Source organism: Nyctereutes procyonoides, unplaced genomic scaffold (assembly GCF_905146905.1).
Source record: "Nyctereutes procyonoides isolate TBG_1078 unplaced genomic scaffold, NYPRO_anot_genome, whole genome shotgun sequence".
NCBI lineage: Eukaryota > Metazoa > Chordata > Mammalia > Carnivora > Canidae > Nyctereutes > Nyctereutes procyonoides.
In genome coordinates, this window is record NW_026575120.1 from 8290058 (window position 1) to 8313878 (window position 23821).

The window sequence follows — 23821 nt, forward strand, 5'->3', positions numbered from 1 at the left end:
TTCAACTCAGACTTCTATTTATTCTCACAAGAATTCTTGCAAAGACGTGTATAGCTTTTGGGAGCTTGTCATCATCTTCTGATAACTGATATTCATGGAATTTCTTTACAGTAGACTAGAGTTAACAGAGTCAGGATGAGTTTAGCAACATTAGCTTTTAAAAATAAAAGGTATTTAAAAAATACCTTTCCTGTTAGCAATTTTAAATAAATTGAATGTTATGGAAAAAAATCACTTATGATTGTTTGAAGGAAGAACTTAATTCTGATGTTTTATTGGTGTCTCATAATAGCCTTTAGTACAAAGGGATAATTTTCGGGGGATATAAGAAGTTCTCTGAAGAGCAAATAGGGATGAAGGTTTATATTTGTATCATGAGCCTCCTTCAATATTCTTAGTTTCTCAGATAAAATAAATAACAACCTTTTACTAGGAAAGTATAAAAATTCATGTATAGTGGAAAGATTGCCAAAAAGCATGTAGCATATAAATAAAAATGAAAAACTTTAGGGTGTATAATAATTTTTCAAAGATAGCTAAAAAATTAATACTTGGACATAAGTATAGAATTCTTTCAAAAGTGATTTTCATAAAAGTTAGAAAAATGCTTGCCTCTAATGAGGGGATTGACTGGAAAAGGACACAATAACTTTCTGGGATGATAGAAATGGATTTTTTAAAAATCTTGATAGAGGTGTAGATGCTAAAGGTTATGAAAAGTAAGCAATAATAATTTAAAAGTAACAAAATCACTAATGCCATTTTATATATTCTTGTGATATTTGTAATTGACAGGTACCGCCTTAGTGAGATAACCAGTGAAAAGTTTCGATTATACAAATTAAAGATGATGGCAAAGATGGAAAAATATCTTCATTCCACAAGATGTAGGCGACAGTATGTATTATTTGTTTTATATTAATTAATAACAGATCTATGAATGGTGATATTTTAAGAAAAAGTTTTGTAACATAAATAGAAGTATGTAGAAACAGTATTTTGTTGGTGTTACCTATGTGCTGAATTTTTAAGGCAACTTTCTTTGTGCTTCAGTCAACTGAAGCAAGGTAATGAGATCCCAGGTGAATCAGTGATGATTTCACTTCATTATTTTCAGCAATGATTTTAACATACATGGTTTTTGTTCTTTTATTTAATTTAAAATTTTCTCTTGGGTAGACTCATCTTGTCTCATTTTGAAGACAAACAACTACGAAAGGCCTCCGTGGGTATTATGGGAACTGAACAATGCTGTGATAATTGCAGATCCAGGTAAAGATTTTTTTTCTTTGAAATGGATATTCTAAAATCTTTGTTTCTCTTCCTTTTCAAATAATTTTTAAGGTTGGCTCCATGCCCAATGTGTGGTTTGAACTCACAACCCTGAGATTAAGACCTGAGATAAGAATCAGACACTCCATTGATTGAGTCACCTAGGTGCCCCTTACATAATTTTTAATTGAGTTTTTGTTGAATGATATGTATTACAGTTTTAAGAAAACAAAATAATGAATTTATTTAGATAGAAGTCAAAATAAACAATATTATTTTGCTTTATAAATAGATACACCAATAAAATGGTGGACCTAAATTTAAATATATCAATAATTATATTAAATATAAATGGTCCATATCACCATTTAAAGGCAAACATTGTTAGAATTGATTTAAAAATATGACCCAGGGATCCCTGGGTGGCGCAGCGATTTGGCGCCTGCCTTTGGCCCAGGGCGCGATCCTGGAGACCCGGGATCGAATCCCACATCGGGCTCCCGGTGCATGGAGCCTGCTTCTCCCTCTGCCTGTGTCTCTGCCTCTCTCTTTCTCTCTCTCTCTATCATAAATAAATAAAAAATTAAAAAAAAATATGACCCAACTAGTAGCGCATAGCTGGCTCAGTCAGAGGAGCGTGCTACTCTTGATCTTGGAGTTACATGTTTGAGCCCATGTTGGATATAGAGATTACTTAAAAATAAATAAATAAGTAAACTTTAAAAAGAAATGACCCAACTATATGCTATCAGTAAGAAATCCACAAGTATAATCATATAGGTAGATAAAAATTAAAGGATCAGAATGCCTGGGTGGCTCAGTGGTTGAGCATCTGCCTTTGGCTCAGGCCGTGATCCCCGGATCTGGGGATGGAGTCCTGCATCAGGCTCCCCAGAGGGAGCCTGCTTCTCCCTCTGCCTATGTCTCTGCCTCTTTCTTTTTATGTCTCTCATGAATAAGTAAAATCTTAAAAATGAATAAATAAAAATAAAGGGATAACAACTGTATACCATGAAAACACTAACACTAGCTGGAGTTATTATTTTAATATCAGACAGTGGAGACTTTGGAGAAAGAATATTACCAAGGATAAGGAAAGACATTACATGATGATAGAAGGGTCAGTTTACCAATTAATCATAGTTCTCCACAGACACACACACACACGCGCATGCATGCACACATATTGATTTTAAGGAATTGGCTGTTGGCAGTTGTGCAGATTGTCAGATCTAAAATAAGTAGGGCAAACTGGCAGGCTAGAGAGTCAGGCAGGATTTCTGTGTTCCTAGTCTTGAGTCACAATTCCTTGTTCTCAGTCTTTGCTCTTTAAAGCCTTCATTTGATTGGACAAGACTCATATTATCAAGGGTGGTCTCCTTTACTTAAAGTAAACTGACTGGAAGTGTTAACCTCATCTACAAAATACCTTTATAACAGCATCTGGATCAGTGTTTGACCAAACAACTGAGCATCATAGCCTAGCCAAGTTGACACAAAGTTAACCATCATATCCAAGAACACATAATCCTAAGTGTGTATACACTTAACAAAAGAACTGACAGAATTAACAGGAGAAATACAGAAATCCATAATTACAGTTGACGACTTCAACATCTTCTCTCAGTAATTAATAGAACTAGTAGATGGAAAATCAGTAAGAAGATAGAATTGAACAGGACTGTCAATAAACTAGATCATATTAACTTTTTTGGAACATTCAACCTAACAACAGTGGAATAAACATTCTTCCCAGGTGCAAATGGAATGTTCACAAACATAGATTATATTCTGGGTCATAAAACAAACCTTAATATATTTAAAAAGTTTTGTTCATACAGAGTGTGTTTTCTAACTATGATAGAATTAAACTAGAAACCAGTAACATAAAGATAGCAAAGTCTCCAAATACTTGAAGATTAAATATCACACTACTAAGTACCCATGAGTCAAAGAGGAGGTCTTAAGGTCAACTGGAAAATATTTTGAACCAAATTAAATAAAAATACAAAATGTATGGGATGCAGCTAAAGCAACAATGAGAGGAAAATGTAGAGCATCAAATACTTTAAATAGAAGAAAAGTTTCAAAGCTGTAATTAAGCTTCCAAAGTAAACTAAAAAGAAGCAGAGGAAGGAAATAATAAAGGTAAGAGCATAAATGAAATAGAAAACAGAAAAACAAAAGAGGAAACCAAAGAACTCAAAAGTTCACTCTTTTACAGGCCAATAAAATTGATAGAAACTTCTAAAAAGAAAAAAAAGAGACCGAGATTACCCATCCTGGGAATGAAAGGAATTTCACTACAGGCCCAATAGACATTAAAAGGATCATAAGGAAAACACTATGAATAGCTCAGTACACATACATTCAGTAATTTAGAGGAAGTAGACCCAATTCCTTAAGAACCTCAAACAAAATTCACCCACAATGAAGTAGATGACTCAGATAGTTGTACGACTGTTAAAGAAATTAGATCTGTTAAAAATGCCTGGAAATAAAATTCCATAGCCCAGATGGCTTAAATGGCAAATTTTACCAAACATTTAAAAGAAGAAATAATAACAGTTTTACAGTATGATCCAGTTTCTATGATATTCTCTCAAAAGTAAGACTCTACTATAGGGATGAAGAAAAAGGTCAGTGGTTGCCAGAGGTCAGAGGGAGGTGGAGGGTATGATTACAAAGGGCTAGCACAAAGGACTGTTCAAGGTGATGGATTTGTTATGTGTCCTGATTGTGATGGTAGTTGATTGTGTGGTTAGATGAATCTGTGCATATGAATCAACAGATGTGTTTAAATTGGTTTCACTTTACATATACACAGATTATAGTCATTTTTAACTGTATATTAATTGAAAGAATAAAAACAAATGGTATAACTAGTTGAGTTCGCCATATGCCTAGGCGTGATCCCTGTGTTACTATGAGACCAAAAAATAAGTATTAGGGATGTAGATGATCTCTGTGGTGACAAAATGTTGCTTCACTGAGAGGACAGAATTGTTCAGTGCACCTTAAAAAAACAAACAAACAAACAAACCCCAAATGCCCTGCAATTATATAAAGCACAAATTGACACAACAGCTGGAAGAAAGCAAACCCATTATAGTAGTAGTAGTTGGATATAATTAAAGTAGAAGAGTTGTACATAATTTTTGGCTATTGGTAGGTTTAGTAATCCAACAATTAGTAAGCTATAGAAAATTTGATCAACATAGTAACAAGTTTGGTTTATCACACACTTGCTATTTAGAACCCTGTACTAAGCATTTAGAACAATGTACCTCAACTTTTTACTTCATGATCCACAAAGCTAATAATAACACCTATATAGCACACTAGGCTATTTACTACTTGAGTCCAGGTTCTGTCCAGAACAGTGATTATACAGCACCCCTATAATCCATTTGCAGCATACTTGCTGGGAAGCACTGAACTAGAGATTACACTTCTCAAACATACATGGAATATTGATAAAAATTTGACTCAGTGTGTGGCACCGGGGTGGCTCTTTGGTTGAGTGACTGCCTTTGGCTCAGGTTGTGATCTGGGGGTTGTGGAATCAAGTCTTATATCTGCCTCCCTGCAGGGAGTCTGCTTCTTCCTCTGCCTGTATCTCTGCCTCTCTCTGTGTCTCTCATGAATAAATAAATAAAATCTTCAAAAAATTTTTTGACTCTGTGTTAAGGTAAGATTGGCAAACTATGGCTTGTAAACCAAGTCCACTTTGCTGCCTGTTTTTGTAGGTGAAGTTTTCTTAGAATCCAGCATACCCTTTTGTTTATATATTGTCTGTGGCTGTTTTTGCAGTTGAATCCCTGTAACTGTGACACAGAAACAGTATGGCCCACAAAACCTAACTATTTACAATCTGGCCCTTTAAGAAAAGTTTTCTGGCCCCTGTTCTAGACTGTAGTGTTGTTTCAAAAGTTTTCAATGTATTGGTATAAAACATGCAACTTTTTTCTGATCAGAATGCAGTTGAATTAGAAGGAAATAAGAGGATAAAATTTCTCATTCATTTGGAAGTTAAAAATAACACTTTTAAATTACTCATAAATTAAAGAAAAAATCAGACTGGAAATTAAAACATTTTTAGAACTTTAGTTATGATTACAATAATATACATTAAAACTTGGAAGATACAGCATAGGTGGTACTTTGTGAGAATCTGATAGCTTTCAATATTCATATTAGAGAAGAAAATGAGCTTAATATCCCACTAAAGAAGTTAAAATAGGATAAACCTAAATCTAGTCTTCTCCCCCAAAAGCATATTATTATATCTGGAATATTGACTATTACTGCTATCAAAGCTATTTGTTCTAAAGAAGGCAATTGAATTAAGGTAGTTGATTTTCTCTAAGGAATCCTTTGTTCTCAACCAACTTTAAAGAATTCTCATTTATATTAATATCATTTATATTAATGATAATTTCAAATCTACTTGAAGGATGGCTTAGGAATGTAACTTCTAAATGGACTTAAATGAGGTGCAGTTTATCTTTGTGTCATATTTTACGGTCATCAGAGTTTAAGCTAATAATTTATTTCATAGGAGATTTGGTTCTTAAGTTATTAACTTTTTTTTTACAACAGTCTTTTCCCCTCATCACAACCTAACCCAAAAGTCCAGTATTTATATAATCAGCCGATGGAGCTTTTCAAGCTATACTTCTGCACTCTGCTTGCTTGAACTCCCTACTCTTCTGTTTATGGTCCAAGGTACCTCCTGTGAAATTTGGGTTCCAAGGCGCTAGGATTGAGAGCCATCAGTATAACATGCAAAGATATATTATGGTTTATGGTTCATGTTTTTGCATATTTCACGTGATCTTGGCTGTAACAAACTTTATTTGTTAGCTTATGAAGCAGTTGGCATATTTGAGATTTTTTTTACTTGTCTATTATATATAATATTTTTATTTCTAAGGGTACATGTCTTAGCTAAGCTTTCTATTATATTATTACTTAGATTGGATCGATGCTCTTCCATTGATGATTCAGATGACGCATCACAGGACTTTGGTCCACAAACATTCCAGCTATTATCTGCTGTGAAAATCTTAGGAGAAAAGTTTGGAATTGGGCTTCCGATTTTATTTCTCCAAGGATCTGTAAGTATATCTGTGAGTCACCTTCACAGTTCTTCTTATACTCCTGTTACTCTTTTCTTCAGAAGTTTGTTGAATTAGGTTTGCAGCTTTGACTTTAGATAAGTTCTTGGAAAGTCAGAGAGCCATATGAAGTTCCAATTAAGCACTGCATTCATTACTTCTGACAAAACCTGAGTGTTACCACATATACTGCTGTTTTCATATTTCAAATTGATGTTCAGCTCTGCACCTCATTCTAGTATTTGCTTATTACGTTATAGTTGGATGAATCCCTAAACTAGTCTTTCTTAGGAAAATCAAGAAAGATGCTTTCACTGCATCAGGAGACAGGTAGAACAAAATTGTCTCTCTTCGTGTCCTGGAAAGTAGTAAATTCTTTGAGCAAAACTTTAATTTCAGTGAATATTTGTAAGTTCAATAACTATTGTCAGTAGTTTTTCTTTACTTCTTTTCTGTTTCTTATCACAGGTATTTAAAATTCCAAGTTTTGTTTTGTTTGTTTTGTTTCTGGCTTTACCATTGAATAAATAGCATTAGTCATTTCAGCTGCTTTTAGTGATTAGCATGACAGGATTATGCTAACATTTGCAAGTACAATATGAGTAAGTCATGACCCTTACAGTCTGTAGTCCTTTTGTCCATATGATTTTATTCCTCATTTAGAAGTCTGTAAAGAAAAGCTAAGTATTATGTATTGCTAGTGGTTGAATAAACCAAAGTGGGAGATAGAATCCTTTGCAAATATGTATATTTATTAAAAAGATACTTAAAAGTAGAGATTAATATTCTTACTTTGTATGTTGAATTTAAAAATAATTTAGGTAAGCATTTATTTGATAAATACTTGAATGCTTCCTGTAAACATTTATTTTCTGAATTTTTATCTTGTTTAAAAAGGGACATGTTAAGTTAGTTGTGAAATACTGTTTTTTAAAGATTTTATTTATTTATTCATGAGAGACATGCAGAGATAGGCAGAGACATAGGCTTCCTGTAGGGAACCTGATGCAGGACTCAACCCAGGACCTCAGGATCATGACCTGAGCCAAAGGCAGATGCTCAACTACCGAGCCACCCAGGCATCCCAGTTGTGAAGTATCTTTAATGAGATATTGAAAACATGTTAACTTTTCAGGTAGTGATGTTTTTAAATCCTGAATGGAGTTTAAAATTTTGTGTTTTTGTTTTTTGTTTTTTCCCTCCTCAGGCCCACTATAATTTTGTTTTTAAATCACCAGTTTGATTAGAAATTTAATAATGTTGCCACTATTAATTAATTAATTAATTAGTGTTCCAAGTTAAGGAACTTGCTTTTAGGTGGTATGAGAACTACTATCTTTTTTTTTTCTAGTATCTTTTTTTTTTAATAATTTAAGTTGCAAAGGATAGATTAAGTTTAATTGAGGTCTGTGAAAGTTTCTTCTGTCTCTGTCATCTTCAAAACCTGTGCATTCCAGGTGAAGATGTTAATTTATAAAAAAAAAATTAAAATTTTTGTTTAAATTCAATCAACATATAATGTATTATTGATTTCAGCATGGAGGTCAGTGATTCATCAGACTTATATAGCATCCAGTGCTCATTACATCATGTGTCCTCCTTAATGTCCGTCACCCAGTGACCCCATCCTCCCCACCCCTGCCCCTCCAGCGACCTTCAGTTTGTTTCCTATGATAAAGAGTCTCTTATGGTTTGTCTCCTTGTTTTAATTTGGTATAAGCCAGCAGTATCCAGTATCAACAAATAAGTGTAAGTGGGCTCCTACACAAACTTGAACTGGCCACAAGAGGGATCAGATTTCACCTATTATTTGAAAACCAAGTCAGACCATTTATACTGACAGTCTCTTCTGGGAGTCTTCAAATTAAGAAGTTTAGTCTTTGTGAAATTTTATACTACCCTTGCTAGATAAAGATGTAAAACTTTTCAAAAAGTACCACATAACAAAAATTTGTAGACATTAACTACAAGGAAAATAAGGTAATTTTTTTTCCTTCCATTTCAGTGATTTTGGTATCTATTGGGATATTGCCTTAAAAATTATAATTGTGATTCCTTTAGGAATTTAGTAAATTGTCCACCTTAACTAATTTAGGGAAATTGATATCTTTGTAGATAATTTTGATCTGTAAGATGATAAATATATTAAACTGAAAACTCTTAGAGTTTTAAAGAGATAATATTTGTACATATATATAACGAATACAATTTAAGCAACATGTGATTCTCCTTTCTTACACTGGATTTTTCTAAATAGTATAAACAGTTATACAGCCCATCCAAGTATTTGTGGATGGAGTTAAAAATTTTGTTTTTAAATAGCACAGGTTTGGTTAGGAATTAAATATTAGAAATGTAAGAAACTGTTTTAGCCATCTAAACAGCTCACCACATAAATATTTTTAAATGTCTGAATAAGTGATAAAATATGCAAGGATTATCATAATTTTATACATCAGAAAACAGAAGCATAGCACTTAATTTATATAACCAAGACATTAAGTGAAACCTCATTCCTGATCATATTATCAAAGTGCTGAACCTTGCCATGGCTCCAGAGTTAGATAATACTTTTGATAAAAGATGCTTTGACTATAAGCAGCCACTAGAAAACAATTGCTAGTTTTAATCACCCTTTATAATTTTTGAAGTATTGAACAGGAGAGGGGTATCTATTTAATTTTTTAGATAAGCTATTTTGTGTGATTGAAATCTATTCCTAAAGATAATTTTTTTTTTCTCTTTTGATTTTATTTTGCACTTAGCATATAAGACCTGGAGTGGCAGCTCTGAGCTTTTTTGCCTTGTAGGAATTGGGAAAGAGGAAAAAGAAAAATTAAAATGTAAACAGAAGCTGTAGGCTTGTTTTACACTTTAATAACATAGAGATTTAAGACTTGAGAGTTTAAGCTTATACCTATTTTTTCCCATTAGTTATTAAACATCTTTTTGTGTGTGTGTAAGGCACTATGTTTTGTGGAGAACTCAAAGCCTGAATTAGATGAAACGCATCATCTAACATGGAAGGTGTTACTTGGGAAGAAATAAGTATAGTGTAGCATTGAAAGAGATGATAAAGGACATATGAATAGATATAAGTTCTGGAGAGAGTACTTGTTAATACCTGGAAATTAGAGAAGTCTTTGTGATTCTATCAGTATCATTGGAGCTTTCTTTTTCATAGGAGATGTAGTAGATTTGGACATTCAGAGATGGAATGAGAGAAGAAAGGTAGAGGGAAGTGTGGCATTCCTAAGCAGAAAGAATTACCACAGAAAACAATTGTGATTTTTAAAGAAGTTACTTCGGACAATTGGCAGGTTCTTTGTTTTCTCTATCAGATAGACATTCAAAGATTTTGCTTTTATTAGAAAGTGATACTTTGGTTTGGGTTCTAGCCTCCCAGCTCTTATTTATTTATTTATTTATTTATTTATTTATTTATTTATTTATTTATTTATTTATTTATAGTCACTCACAGAGAGAGAGATAGAGGCAGAGACATAGGCAGAAGGAGAAGCAGGCTCCATGCACCGGGAGCCCGACGTGGGATTCGATCCTGGGTCTCCAGGATCGTGCCCTGGGCCAAAGGCAGGCGCTAAACCACTGCGCCACCGAGAGATCCCTCTCCCAGCTCTCTTTATTCTAATATTTATCCATCAATTAGTAGTTTCCATATTCCTCGATATGCCAGTTTGGTGTTCCTTATTTTCTCAACCTGATTTTTAAAAGAAAAATGTGAGATGATTTCCCTTTTTGAGTGTGTCTTCTAGAGCAAAAAGACTATCCCTATGACTTATTTTACAGTGGTTGATACTGAATCCCTGAAAGTTAGAGGACCTGTCCTGGGTCATATTACTCTGTGCCACAATCAGGGTGAGCAAGCAGCTTTCCTGATTATTGTTAGTGCCTTTTCTATTTATTATGCTGTTCACATGCAGTTTTACATTTTTATTTTTAGATCGAATGATCTGGAGATACTAGAATGAATGTGATTGGTAAGGGATGTATCTGTAGAATGTGCCTTCCTTAAAATCAATGCCCAAATCCCTGTAGTCTCTATAGCAGCTTTCTGGGCATGGTGATTTCCATGGAAACAAGACAGTGTAAATTTATTCACACAGTATACAGTATTTACAGTTATCATGAGGGGAAGAACAATTACTCTGCTGATTAGAAAAAAAATCTCATTGCTTCATACTAGTAAATGTGTTCGTTCACTTAAGGTTTTGTAGGGTTTTCTTTTTTTTTCCTTAGGAAGAGTAGAAGAATAATTCTAGTGTTGAGATTGCTAATAAGTACTATTAGGCAATTTAATACCTTTGGTGTTACTAGTTTGCAAGCAATAGAATCTTCTACTGCAAGTATAAACCCCTAGCAGATATAGAGTACTATTACAAGTGTTATAGGGAAAACTGACTAGATACTAAGTAGTGGTTTTTCTTTTTTTTTTTTTTTAGAGATTTATTTATCTATGTTAGAGAGTGTGCACGCATACACATGCTTGTGCAGGAGAGAGGGGCAGAAAAGAGGGGAAGAGAGAGAATCTTAAGCAGGCTCCACACCCAGTACCAAGGCTCAATCTCATGACCTTGAGGTCATGACCTGAGCTGAAATCAAGAGTCAGACACTTAACCCACTGAGCCACCCAGGTGCCCCCATAATGGTTTTTCTTTTAGATTAGGGAATTCAGGTTGCGTTAAAGGACCAACTGTTAACTAATAAAAAGAAAGTTAATGTTACTGAGTCAGGCTTGCTTATTCAATTTTTACAATATCCCCAAGAGATAGAAGCTATTGTTAATACTTGTATAGCAGCTGAGGAAATAGAAGCCCAGGTAAGTTAAGTAACTTGTCCAAAGTCAAAAAGGTAGTAAGTACCAGAGCTGTGACTTGAATCCTGGCGATCTTGCTGTACTGACTACAAACAATGTATATATGTGTGTATGTGTATATGTATATGTGGGATATTTATTTGTAGTATATATGTTGCATATGTATATTTGTGTGTACACGTGATAGAGTAAAAAGATTAGAACTAGTACTCAGGAGGCCTGTGTTCTACTTGTAGTTCGAGGAACTTAGGCTACCAATTAACATCTTTGAGCTTCTGATTATTTGTTAGTAATATGAGTAAAAAATAACCATGTAGATCAGAGAGATCCAGTGTTCCTCCTAGCTCTGAAATTCTCTAACGTTTGATTTTAAGCGTTCTTTTCAAGTCAACCCAAAGTTATTTGGTTTAGGTAGGGACTGTTAACAGGGAAAAAGATACCATGTTGTACCTGGGTGTTTCTATTTCTCTAAATCTTGTTCTAATAAAATTTTGGTAAATATAATCACCATGATACGAAAGCTCATTACTTAGCTATCTTAATAAAAATAATTCTATTTTTATTTTTAAGATAAATAGAATACACTTAGAGACTGTTAACTAACCTATCAGACACCTTTGTGGTAAGCTCAGTTTCTAGGCACTGAAGTGTTTCTGATGGGATTTTGTTCCACTTTAATCTCATGTCAGCCCAGGTTTCCTTTGTGTGAGGGATCAGCTTTATTTAGGCTCTTTCACTTTAATTCACATGTTTAACATTCCAAAATGATAAACTGGTAGGCATAACATTCTCATCAATTGCATAAAACTAATACATTCATAATAGAGAACCTTCTGATTTTTGAGTTAGGTCCACTGGAACTCATCCTATGAATTGTTTTGATTTTGATCCTGAATTTTTTTAGGTATTGATTGTTAAACCTTCATGGAATATAGGTGAAATGTAAAAATGTTAAATGACGGACTGTGCCTATTTCTAAAATTGTAGATTGCATTTTATATTGAAATTTTTAGAATACAGTAACTTCTTGACATATTCAAGCGATGTTTTTGATATACAAATATAACCTAAAATATAGAATTTATATTCGCTTATAATCACTCTAAATAATTTAAACAGAAAAGTATTTATTACTAGGCATTCCACCACTTCTATTGTTGATAAGATTATACTGTAAAGTAGTCATGAGCGCTGCTACCTCGTCTGTGACGAGAAGCAATCTGTCAGTTTGGGAAGCTGCCACTACAGCACCAGACCCCAAAGTGCACTGCATAGGGAGCTACAAGCAGGGAGGTTCCACTTCTGCTTGCTCTAGTAACCACCCTGCACTTGCTCATAAAAAGCAGACAGCTCCATAATCATGCGTACCTCCAAGACTAGCTAGAGTAGTCTTACCTCATTTCCTACGTGTAGGTGTCATTTAAAAATGCCTTTGCCTAGTAGAACTTAAATCATACCCAGAACTCTAGCTAAAAGATTTTGAGAAATAGTATTTGTAACTTCCCGGCTTCTGCAGTAAGAGTGGGTGAAGGTTAGAATGACCCTTGAATGACCATCTCCTGTATTCACTATGAAGCCATTAGACAGGAGCAACTTTCCATAAAGCTTTATGTTCATATGATACTATAGATATTTAATGGTAGTACTTAAATGTGTAGGGTAAGTGAAGGAGATAGTAAGAGGGCACGGTGAATGGAAAATACAGAGAGTGAAGGTGGGGAGAGTCCTCCCTATCAGAGGACAAGAGAATTGCATGAGGCAGAGTAGCTTCCCCATCATTGCCAGAATGTGATGGCTTGTAAAGAGTCTCCCACTGGAATTGTCTCTTCACTTAAGAAAAAAACCCCTCAAAAACAGCAACTCTGTAGCATGCACTTGCTTTTACCCGGGTATCTCAGTAATAGCAGCTAAATCAGAAAAGATTAAGTAAACTTGGCAGTACCTCAAGAATAAAAGCACAGTGAATACAGCCATGCAGTGGGGACCGAATTTTTGCAGTGTATTCCTTGATTATTAGCTGTTGGGTCATACTGCTTCTAGTCTTGAGCTGCAGCTTATAATTACTATTTTCAGACAATAAAATATATTAATAAAAGATCTAAATAGCCTAGGTTAAATATCCCAAACATATCCAAACCTATGCATTGGAAAATGCATGTGAATTATATGTGAAATTGCCTGCCATTACTTCATATAGTAAAGGAACACTATTTTGATTATATATTTATGTATAAGTTAAGTATTCAGAACAAGCAGGATAGGCATAAAATTTTGTAGGTTTTTAAAGCTGAAATCCAAAAAAATGAATAGACAGTTCTATTTTACTTACCCTCTTTAATTAAAAAAGCATTTTTAGCTACAGATTTCATTCCTGATTTCAGAATTCCCAGCGTCTTGAAGATAAGTATCGCAGACACAGTTTATTTGGCGCTGGCAAGGATCAAAAAGAGAGTTGGTGGAAGGCTTTGTCCCGTCAGCTCATGGCTGAAGGATTCTTGGTAGAAGTTCCTGGGAGACAAAAATTTATAAGGATTTGCACTCTTACAGAAAAGGTAAACAATGTAGAAATATACCTGTTTGATTTAATTTCTCTCACTGTGTATTAAAAGATTCTTTTTGTGTTCAATAGGGCAGATGTTGGCTTCATGAAGCCAATAGAGAATTTCCTAAGAAACTTAAACTTGAAGCTAATGAAGAATTGTGTCCAAGGGTGTTTCTTCTACCAAGGTTCATTTTTCATTTTTTTTAACTTCTATGTTTTTTATTGTTAAAATGTCAAATTATACCAATTCATAGGCACCACAAAGATAATGTGAGTAAAGATTGCTTTGCATACCTCTTTTAGCTAGTTTGAGGATGAGAGCCAGTGGGTAAAAGATAAATCATAGAACATTTTCTTGATTGATAGGAAGTAGTTGAGTATAGTATTTAGAAAGTTACTTTCCCATTGATTAAAGAAGCAGCATGGAGATCAATATTGAAGAATCCACATATCATATTTCCTTCTTATGTATAGAAGAAGGTCGCAAGGGAATACATTTGATGCCTTCTTTTTTGTTTCTTTACATGTTATCATTTATGGGTTTTTTTTCCCCCTTTTTAAAAAAATTGAGGTGTAATTGACATATAACATTGTGTAAGTTTGAAGTATACAAGCGTGTTGGTTTGATAGATGTATATATTGCAATATGATAACTACAGTGACTTAGCTAACACCTCTATCATGTCACATAATTATAATTTCTGTGTTGAGAACAACCTAGTCTCTTCATAACTTTGAAGTTTATAAGACTGTATTATTGACTGTAATCCCTATATTGTGTATTACATAAGCAACTTTTCTTTTAAACCTAAAAAACTAAAGAGCTTTAAACTTTAAAGAGCTTAAAAAGCACTTTCCAGAGCTTGTTCTTAAAAAAAAAAAAAAAAAATTAAAATTTTCAGCTCTAAAAAAGTAATGCAATCTTATCTGCCTTTCTGGGACATGATGATATTAGATAATTAGATAATTACATTTTAAAGTTTGAGATACTTTAATTTTATTATATTTCAGTTCTAAAACTGTACCACCTGGCGCTGAACAACATTCCTCTAATCGAGTACCAATTGAATTAACTGCAGAGAAGAAGGTTGGTTTGTTAAAGAGGTGGTTCTTACTGACTTCCTTCTTTATTGAATGAAATGCCATATGTAACAAAACAAACTTTGGAAAGAGTAGTGCTATGAACAGGATAAAATATGCAGTATGTGATTAATAAGACAGTTAAAAATATTTGAGAAAGTAACTTACTTTAATTTTTTTTAAAGCCTATTTTATTAAGCCATTTGGCCTGGAGGTTTTTTTTTTTTTTTTTTTTTTTACACATGATGATACTTATAAGTCTTAAATACTTGTTCTCAATGAAAGCTATACACATACACATATGTGCACACATACTTTCTTGCTTTGTTTTTCGATCTTAGATAACAATTAAAGATTAAATACTCACAGGCAGACTTCAGCTAATTGGAACACTGGAGCAATAGGAAAATGTGAATTAAATTTTTTGTGAAGTTTTTCTGTTTTATTGAAGTATGCAGAATTTAACTGAATCATTTTATAACTGGCTTCTGCTGTGCCTCAAATAATTATTTCGATCATATATTCTCTATAGATTTGGGAGGAATAGGACATTACATTTCTAACTGCCTTATAATCTGAGAGCTATTTTCAGGTGATGATTTTTGTTTGGTAATTAGAGGAGGAACTGTCATCATGAGATTTTGTATCTTATTTTTTCTGTATTTGAAAGGTTTTGAAACTTCTAATTTTTTGTAATGGACCTTTATATGTTTTAAAACAGTCTAACTTGGAGAAGATGTATTCTTACAAAGCATCTGATAAAATTTCTTCTGGGAGTAACATTCCTGAAAAAAGGTACAGAGTTCAAAATGTTTATTTTCTATGCTTACTGTATCGGCACCTTTTTTTTCTTTCATAAAGAGAAAGGTCTATCAGATGATGGGATTTGTCATTGGCAGAAGGAAGTTAAAGCATAACCCTCCAGTCTTATAATTACTAAAAAAGACCTATAAAATGATAGTATTAACATTAATTTAATAACTAATTCTTCCTGGGTATTATTTTTTGCCAAGCTGTGTGCTAAATGCTAAATATTTTATTTGTAAATCTCATTTAATTCTTATAACAATCTATGAGTTAGCTACTATTATTTATACCCATTTCAAAGTTGAAGATACAAAGGTTAGGAAGTTAACTAACTTGGTCAGTTACAGAGAGCTAATGGGAGAGCTGACTGCAAATCTTTGTCAGTCTCTAGTATCTAAACACTCATATATATATATATTCCCCGGCCTTTTAAAATATATTTTATAGGGCAGCCCAGGTGGCTTAGTGGTTTTGCGCTGCCTTTAGCCCAGGGTGCGGTCCTGGAGACCCGGGATCGAGTCCCACATCAGGCTCCCTGCATGGAATGGAGCCTGCTTCTCCCTCTGCCTGTGTCTGTGCCCCCCCCCCCCCGTCTCTCTCATGAATAAATAAATAAAATCTTTATTTTTATTTTTTTAATTTTTTAAATAAAATCTTTAAAAAAATAAAATATATTTTATGGCAACATGAAATACAGTTGGTAGAAATAACAAATATACCTATTGTACTTTGGAGCTTCATATTTGACTTGCTGATGTAACGAAATTATGGAGAATGTACAGAATTACAGAAAGTCTGAAGGCGGAGAATTTGAAAAACTTGTCAGGACCTATACACAGACTATTGAATGGAATATGTTTGCATACATATCAGGTGAAAATAAATTAATGTTCTCTGATCCTGTTACACTCTAGTGGACTACTCACTTAGATAATACTACTTTCGATCTGACAGAAACATTTACCATAATACCAGTCTCTCACTGAAAATAATTCCTTTTTGTTTATTTATGGAGTAATTAATTGCAATGTTTTATGTAAACAAAAGGATTTGGGAGTATGCTTCAGTGTGCTGAAGCATTTCTTCATTTAAACATTTATTGTGGGGATCCCTGGGTGGCGCTGCGGTTTGGCGCCTGCCTTTGGCCCAGGGCGCGATCCTGGAGACCTGGGATCGAATCCCTCATCGGGCTCCCGGTGCACGGAGCCTGTTTCTCCCTCTGCCTGTGTCTCTGCCTCTCTCTCTCTATCTGTGTGACTATCATAAAAAAAAAAAAATTTATTGTGGGACGCCTGGGTGGCTCAGTGGTTGAGTGTCTGCCTTTGGCTCAGGGTATGATCCTGGGGTCCTGGGATTGAGTCCCACATCGGGATCCCCTCTCTGTTTCTCCCTCTGCCTATGCCTCTGCCTCTCTCTCTCTGTGTCTTTCATGAAAAAATAAATAAAATATTTAAAAATAAATAAATCAACATTTATTGCATTTTTGCTAACCATCTTTGTGCCAGGTATTACTCTAGGCATTGGGATTCAGTCGGGAAAATAGAGACCTAGTCACTGGTCCTCCCAGAGCTTATATTCTAGTGGGATATACAGGTCAGGGAACATAAAATTATAATCCAGGGTTGTAGCACTTTGGAAACACACTTTGGAAGTGACGCTTGAGGCTTAAATAGAAATGAAGTGACAAGGAAGGGAAGTTTTCTGACCAGAGGAATAGCCCACATATTAAAACCTGAAAGCAAGAGAAGGTGTGGTATGATTGAGGAACTCAGTGGTATGCTAGCAGTTACCTGGTAGAGGGAAGCAAGGAAGTAGTGAAAATTTAAGACTGGAGAATTAAATAGGGTCCAGAATATCCAGTTCCTGTCCAGCACTCAGCTTGATCATAAAAACAGTTAAGTGGAGGAGCTAAGGAAGGATTTTCAGTAGGACAGTGTCATTAAACTTATGATTGAGAACAGAGGTTGACATTTCTATAAATGATCAGATGGTAAATAATTTAGACTTTGAGGGCTATGTGGTCGCTAACTACTCAACTTTGCTCTTGTAACCCTAAAGCAGCTATCGTTGATAGGTGAAGAAATAAATGTGGCTGTGTTCCAATAATACTTTATTTATGGACACTGAAATTTGAATTTCATGTAGTTTTCACATGTCACAAAATGTTCTTTTAATTTTTTTTGAACTGTTTAAAAGTGTAAGAAACCATCTTTAACTTAGAAGCCTTACCAGAACAGAAGGATTTGTCCCATGCAGTGTGCTGACCCTTGGTGGATGACTGGCTTGGAGGGAATGGGAGGCTGGAGGATCAGAGTGCAGAGACACAAATAAAGAGGCCTATTGCAGTAGCATTTGCAAGAGAAGATGGGAACTTAGATGAAGGTAGTGGCAGTGGACATGGACAGAAACAACTGTAAGATATTTAGGAGGTAGAATTGTTAGGACTCAGTGATTAAAAAGATAGGCGGACTAAGGAAAGTGGGGAACTTGAACATGACACTTAGGTTTCTGTCTGATTGCAGGTTAGAGTGTTGCCATTCCCTTCACTGGCAACATAAGAGGAACACAGGTTTGAAAGGTTGGATATTTAGGGGATGAGAAGTTGAATGATAGACATACTGGGTTCATACCTGTGGTGTGGCCCAGAGATTATTTTTAAGATGTGGGCTTAGTGTATAGAAGGGAGAAAGATGCTTACACGTCAATAACTATTATTTTAAAGTTCATTTGAATTTTTATTAAAATAGTTCATGTATTGGTTTTAAAAGTCAGTTGGTACTTAATGGCATATAACAAAGCATGTGAGTTCATACCTTCCCAAACGTTGCTCTGTTCTGTAGAAGCAGTCATCCTCAAATCTTCCAGCTGGGCTCTCTGATATTTGCCTCTGTTTTTTTTTTTTTTTGTTTTGTTTTTTGTTTTTTGCAGGGGGAGGGGCACAGGGAGAGGGATAGAGAAGCTCAGTTGTCAGACTCCCCACTAAGCACAGAGCCTCTTGTGGGGTCTCAGTCTCACAACCCTGAGATGGTGACCTGAACCTAAATCAAGAATCAGGTGCCTAACCAACTGAGCCATCCAATCCAGGTGGCCCTGCCTCCATATTTCTAAGTGACATGCTTAGATTACTATTTTTGGACCTATCAGTTTTAGAAGTTTTTTTGTTCCATGAACACAATTTATAATGGTAGATTAGGGCTTATCTCCCATATTCCTTTCCCCCATTTCCCTTCCTTCAATTCCCCCCTTTGACCAAAACATTATATTTCATGTTTTGGTCATATTAACGATTTGTTTCTACATTATTATACTTAAACAAATATATACCACTAAGCCAAACTGTGTGGCTATGGCCGCCACTATCTTAATTTTCCCTGATGTTAGTAATTGTCTTTTTTGTTTTTTTGGCTTGGGTTTTAGTGTTCTTATTACTCATTTTTCTTTTCTCTTGTTTTCAATCTCCTTTTGTTTGCTTAACTTTCTTGGAGAGTGCCTTGACTTTATATTCCCTTCCATCTAGTAAGATTTTATTTTTAGTTATTGAAACATTCATTTCAAATAATTCTTTCTTGTTCTTTTTCTTCTTTCTTTAACATAGCAATCTTGTTTCATGAATAGAACATCTCCACCCCCCCCCCAAAAAAAAAGAAGAGAGCACAAGGCAGGGAGGAGCAGAGGGAGAGGTAGAAACTCCAGCAGACTGTGCTTAGTGTGGAGCCTGATGCAGGGCTCAGTCTCCCGACCGTAAGAACATGATCTGAGCCGAAACCAAGTGTTGGATGCTTAATTGACTACACCACCCAGGTGCCCCCAATGTCTCCACTTTTTGATGATATTCATTATAGTTATTTTGAACTTTTTTTCTGTACACTTATAATAGCATTCATAGGCAAAACACTTATTATTAAATGTTTTCTATATATATTTCTGCTTTGGAGCTATATTACCCATATTTTGCCAGTATATGTGATGATAAAATTTATATTTGAAATAATTTAAACTACCATTTTGTAAACAGTACATTATTATAGAGGCTTTTATAAATACTGTGATAAAGGTTAATATATTATTTAAAACAAATTTATGATTATCTTGAGTAACCTGATATTACTAATTTTTTGAACTGGAGTTAACCTTTTCTCAGGTTTAGTCTACTTATTTTATTTTATTTTATTATTATTATTATTATTATTATTATTATTATTATTATTATTATTTTATGACAGTCACAGAGAGAGAGAGAGAGGCAGAGACACAGGCAGAGGGAGAAGCAGGCTCCATGCACCAGGAGCCTGACGTGGGATTTGATCCCGGGTCTTCAGGATCGCGCCCTGGGCCAAAGACCGGCACTAAACCACTGCGCCACCCAGGGATCCCTAGTCTACTTATTTTAGTGATAGGATTTGATAATTGTGAAAATCTTACTTTTACTGTAGATTTTGAATTCTTGCAACAGAAATTTATAAACATTTCTTAAGTATCAAACATGTTCCCCCTTTTTCTTACCAAAGGAGGGATTTATTTAAATTTGGCATCTTTTATATAGGCTATTACATACAATTTCATTTTTATATCTTTTCCTCTCTATAATTAATCAATGAGAAATACTTATTGTAGAAATTGGTTTTCTAGGGGCTCCTGGGTAGCTCAGTCGGTTAAGCATCTGTCTTCAGCTCTGGTCATGCTCCCAGGGTCCTGAAATTGAGCCTCATATCGGGCTCCCTGCTCGGTTATGGGAGAAGCCCCGTATCTGCTTTTCCCTCTGCATCTGTCACTCCCCCTGCTTGCTCTCTCTCTCTGTGTCAAATAAATAAAATCTTTAAAAAAAAAAAATTGGTTTTCTGTCTAGTTTGCTGCCTAGCACCTTCCATGTTGTTTGCTAATTGCATGGTTTTTATTTTTCTTTTGTGACGTCAAAAAAGAAATTATTCCCTTTGGCTTAGTTTTGTTTGATCTTGAAGAAAATTATGAACAGTTTTATTAATCCTATTTTAATGTTCCTCACCAACCAAAAATTAGTGATGTCACAGTGAAGAATCATAGATTGTATCTCTCTTGGTCAAAAAAAAAGTTATCTTCAGTATAAAGATGTATTTTAAAGAATTTGGTTGAGGATGAGGATGGGGCAAATGCTGTTTTTAAGTATACTAAATTTTGATGAATTTAAATTATAGTTTTAATTTTACCATTATAATGAATGCATTTGATTGAAATTGTTTAAAATTTTGGCTGTTGTATAAATCACAGTTATTTCACTGGTATTATGAAGAATGAATGTTGATATTGACATGGAACAGTACTTTTCATTTGGGGGGTGAAATAAAAACTGAACTTGGAGAAAGAAAAGCCTTTTTATTTATTTTCTTTTAAATATTTTAGCATCATAGTACACTCACCAGGAAAATCTTACAAGTCTTCAGAACCTGTTATTTCAGCTGAAGAGCAGGAGACTCAGGTACAACTTCTGTGAAAAGTCAGTGTTTGAAAGGATAGTTGTGATTACGTATGCATGCTTAAAGTTTCGTTGCCAGTATTTAAAAAAATTGTTCTTTAGCTGTAAGTCTGAGATATAGTTAACTTTTCATCCTAAGGGAAAATGTAATAGCTGAAGATCTAAAAATAAAGGATGGATTTTTCTAAGTACATTTTTAAAAAAAACAGCAACAACAAATGTTGAGTTGTTTTTCTGTTCTTTGTTCAGACTGTGTTGTATGGCAAATTGGTGGAAGCCAGGCAGAAACATGCCGGTAAAATGGATGTTCCTCCAGCCATTCTAGCAACAAATAAGATACTATTGGAAATGGCCAAAATGAGGTAAGCTGTGCAGACATCTGTTCTAACTTATTTTCTCCTAACAGAATAGATTTGTAACATAGATTGCTCAGTGATAGTATGACTTAGGGTCCAGCTGTCCTATCCTTGAGGTAATTCCCCAGTTTCCCATGCTACTGTCTACCATCTCTTCACCGAGCTGCAGTCCGCCATTTCTATATGAATGAAAACCAACTGTTTTCAGCCATCAAAGTCAGAATATATAAAATCTAACTCATTATCCACAAACCCTCCATGCGTGCATTTTGTGCAACTACCAAAACGCTTCTTTCTTCATTTCTACCAAAACTCTTCTTTCTTGTTTTCATATTTTTGTCAATTCATACCTTCATGTTCTTAATGACACGTTTATTTTATTTATTTATTTATTTTAAAGATTTTATTTATTTATCCATGAGAGACACAGCGAGAGAGAGAGAGAGCAGAGACACAGGCAGAGAGAGAAGTAGGTTCCATGCAAGGAGCCTGACATGGGACTCAATCCAGGGTCTCCAGGATCACGCCCCGGGCTGCAGGCGGCGTGAGCTATCGGGGCTGCCCTAATGACACGTTTAAACAAACCTCTGGTGTTATTTGCACTTCTCTGACATGGATCCTTGTCTTACTCTTACTTAAATAGTTTTGAGACTTTTTTCATTTCAGTGTTCCTTACGTGTCTATGTATGCTGTCCTCTCTCTTTTTTGCGACACCCTGTTCAGACAATTAATTGCCGCTGGACTATTGAAAAAAACCTCTTAACTAGTTACTCTTTCCTTATCTCTCCGTCACTTTTTCATCTGATGCATAAGACCAAATCACTTTCTTTCTCATATCATACTTCTGCTTAACTAGTTCCCTACTGTCTTAACTTCTTTAGCTTATAATTCAGGGCCCTTCATTTATGGACTTACATATGCCTTTCTATCCATGTCGTAGAATTTTGAATGGTTTATCTGACTACTTGCTGTTGATCATTTGTGAAGAAGACCCCCGTTCAACTTCCATGAATTTATTTACAGTGTCACTTTAGCCTTGCAGTTTCCTTGATTCCCCAAAACTCCTGCTACGAAATCCTTCAAGATCTGGCTTTATTAATTATCTTCTCCATGAAGTCTTTCATGCTCTTAGCAGCAAAGTAATTCCTCTCTCTAGAATTCATACAGGACTTTAAAATGTAAATTTAGAAGATGCTTTTTGCACACTTCTCACATAATGCTTTACTTATTTTTTTTGTTATTATTGGTAATATACCTAATGTTATATCTTCCAGATTTTATTTTATTTTTTTAAATTTTATTTATTTATTTATTTATTTATTTATTTATTTATTTATTTATTTATTTATTTATTTATATTTTTTGAATCTTCCAGATTTTAAACTCTGAATAAATATACTATTTTCCTCATCATTTTATGTCTTTCAAAGCACTTAGCACAATGCCTAATAAATATGAAGTGGTCAATAAATATTTAGAAGAAATTATTTCCAAAGAACATTTGTTTGATAATTGTATTCATCTTTTATACTCTTTTAAAAAATTATTTTTGACATTGAATTTCATCTAAAAGATGTTACTTCAGTGTGAAATTTTAATAATATAATGCTTTTATTTTAAAATAATTATTTTATTAAAAATAAATATTCAAAATCCACACTTTAATATTTAGTGAAGATATTTAAAAGAAAAGGAGTAACAATTAGGTTGGCAGATTTTTAGAAAATATACATCATACAGTCTTTTAGTTACTGATATGGTAAGAAATATTGAGTTAAAAGCCTAAAGTAGTTAGCATGTTTATTGTTATAGGCAAGTACTTTGTAAATAATGAATGAGATTTTCTTTTCAGTTTCTTAGCTTGTTGGTTGTCCTCAGTTAGAGCCTTATAGTTTTTCCTTTTATATTTATAAAAATAATAATAGCGATGAGATCAGTTATAGACTAGAACATTAGCCTGTTTCTTCATGGTAATGGCCTGTTCACCTTTTAGTACGGTGTCTTGTGGTGATAATGGTGGTGTTTTTTTATTCATAAGTTGCTAAAATAGCAAATCTTTAAATGGTGGAAAGCAAAGAGAGACATCATAGAACATGATTATATGTATTACACGTTGTTTTTGGTTGTTGGAAAAAATAGATGTTTATTGAATATGATTTTGAAGCTAAACATCAGCCATGTTGCTGGAGTGATAATATTTTAGTAGTTTCTTGACTTTTTAATTTTTTTAAATGACAGACCTACTACATTTGAAAATGTGAAAAGGATCAATGGTGTATCTGAAGGCAAAGCTACTATGCTGACCCCTCTGTTGGAAGTCATCAAACATTTCTGTCAGATAAATAATGTTCAGGTAAAATA

At 34.2% G+C, this 23821-nt stretch overlaps 1 protein-coding gene across 4 annotated transcripts in view; it reads left to right on the top strand.

Annotated features, from left to right (window-relative positions):
• The window catches only part of WRN (WRN RecQ like helicase), a 141888-nt gene that overhangs the window by 92658 nt on the left and 25409 nt on the right, over positions 1-23821 (top strand). For all 4 annotated transcript variants that reach the window (XM_055335201.1, XM_055335202.1, XM_055335203.1 and 1 more), the window contains 10 exons: positions 796-897; positions 1180-1272; positions 6251-6392; positions 13608-13778; positions 13856-13953; positions 14780-14855; positions 15570-15643; positions 21032-21107; positions 21354-21466; positions 23699-23813. In XM_055335201.1, the coding sequence (XP_055191176.1) occupies positions 796-897; positions 1180-1272; positions 6251-6392; positions 13608-13778; positions 13856-13953; positions 14780-14855; positions 15570-15643; positions 21032-21107; positions 21354-21466; positions 23699-23813 (1060 nt within the window). The remainder of the gene's footprint in view (positions 1-795; positions 898-1179; positions 1273-6250; positions 6393-13607; positions 13779-13855; positions 13954-14779; positions 14856-15569; positions 15644-21031; positions 21108-21353; positions 21467-23698; positions 23814-23821) is intronic.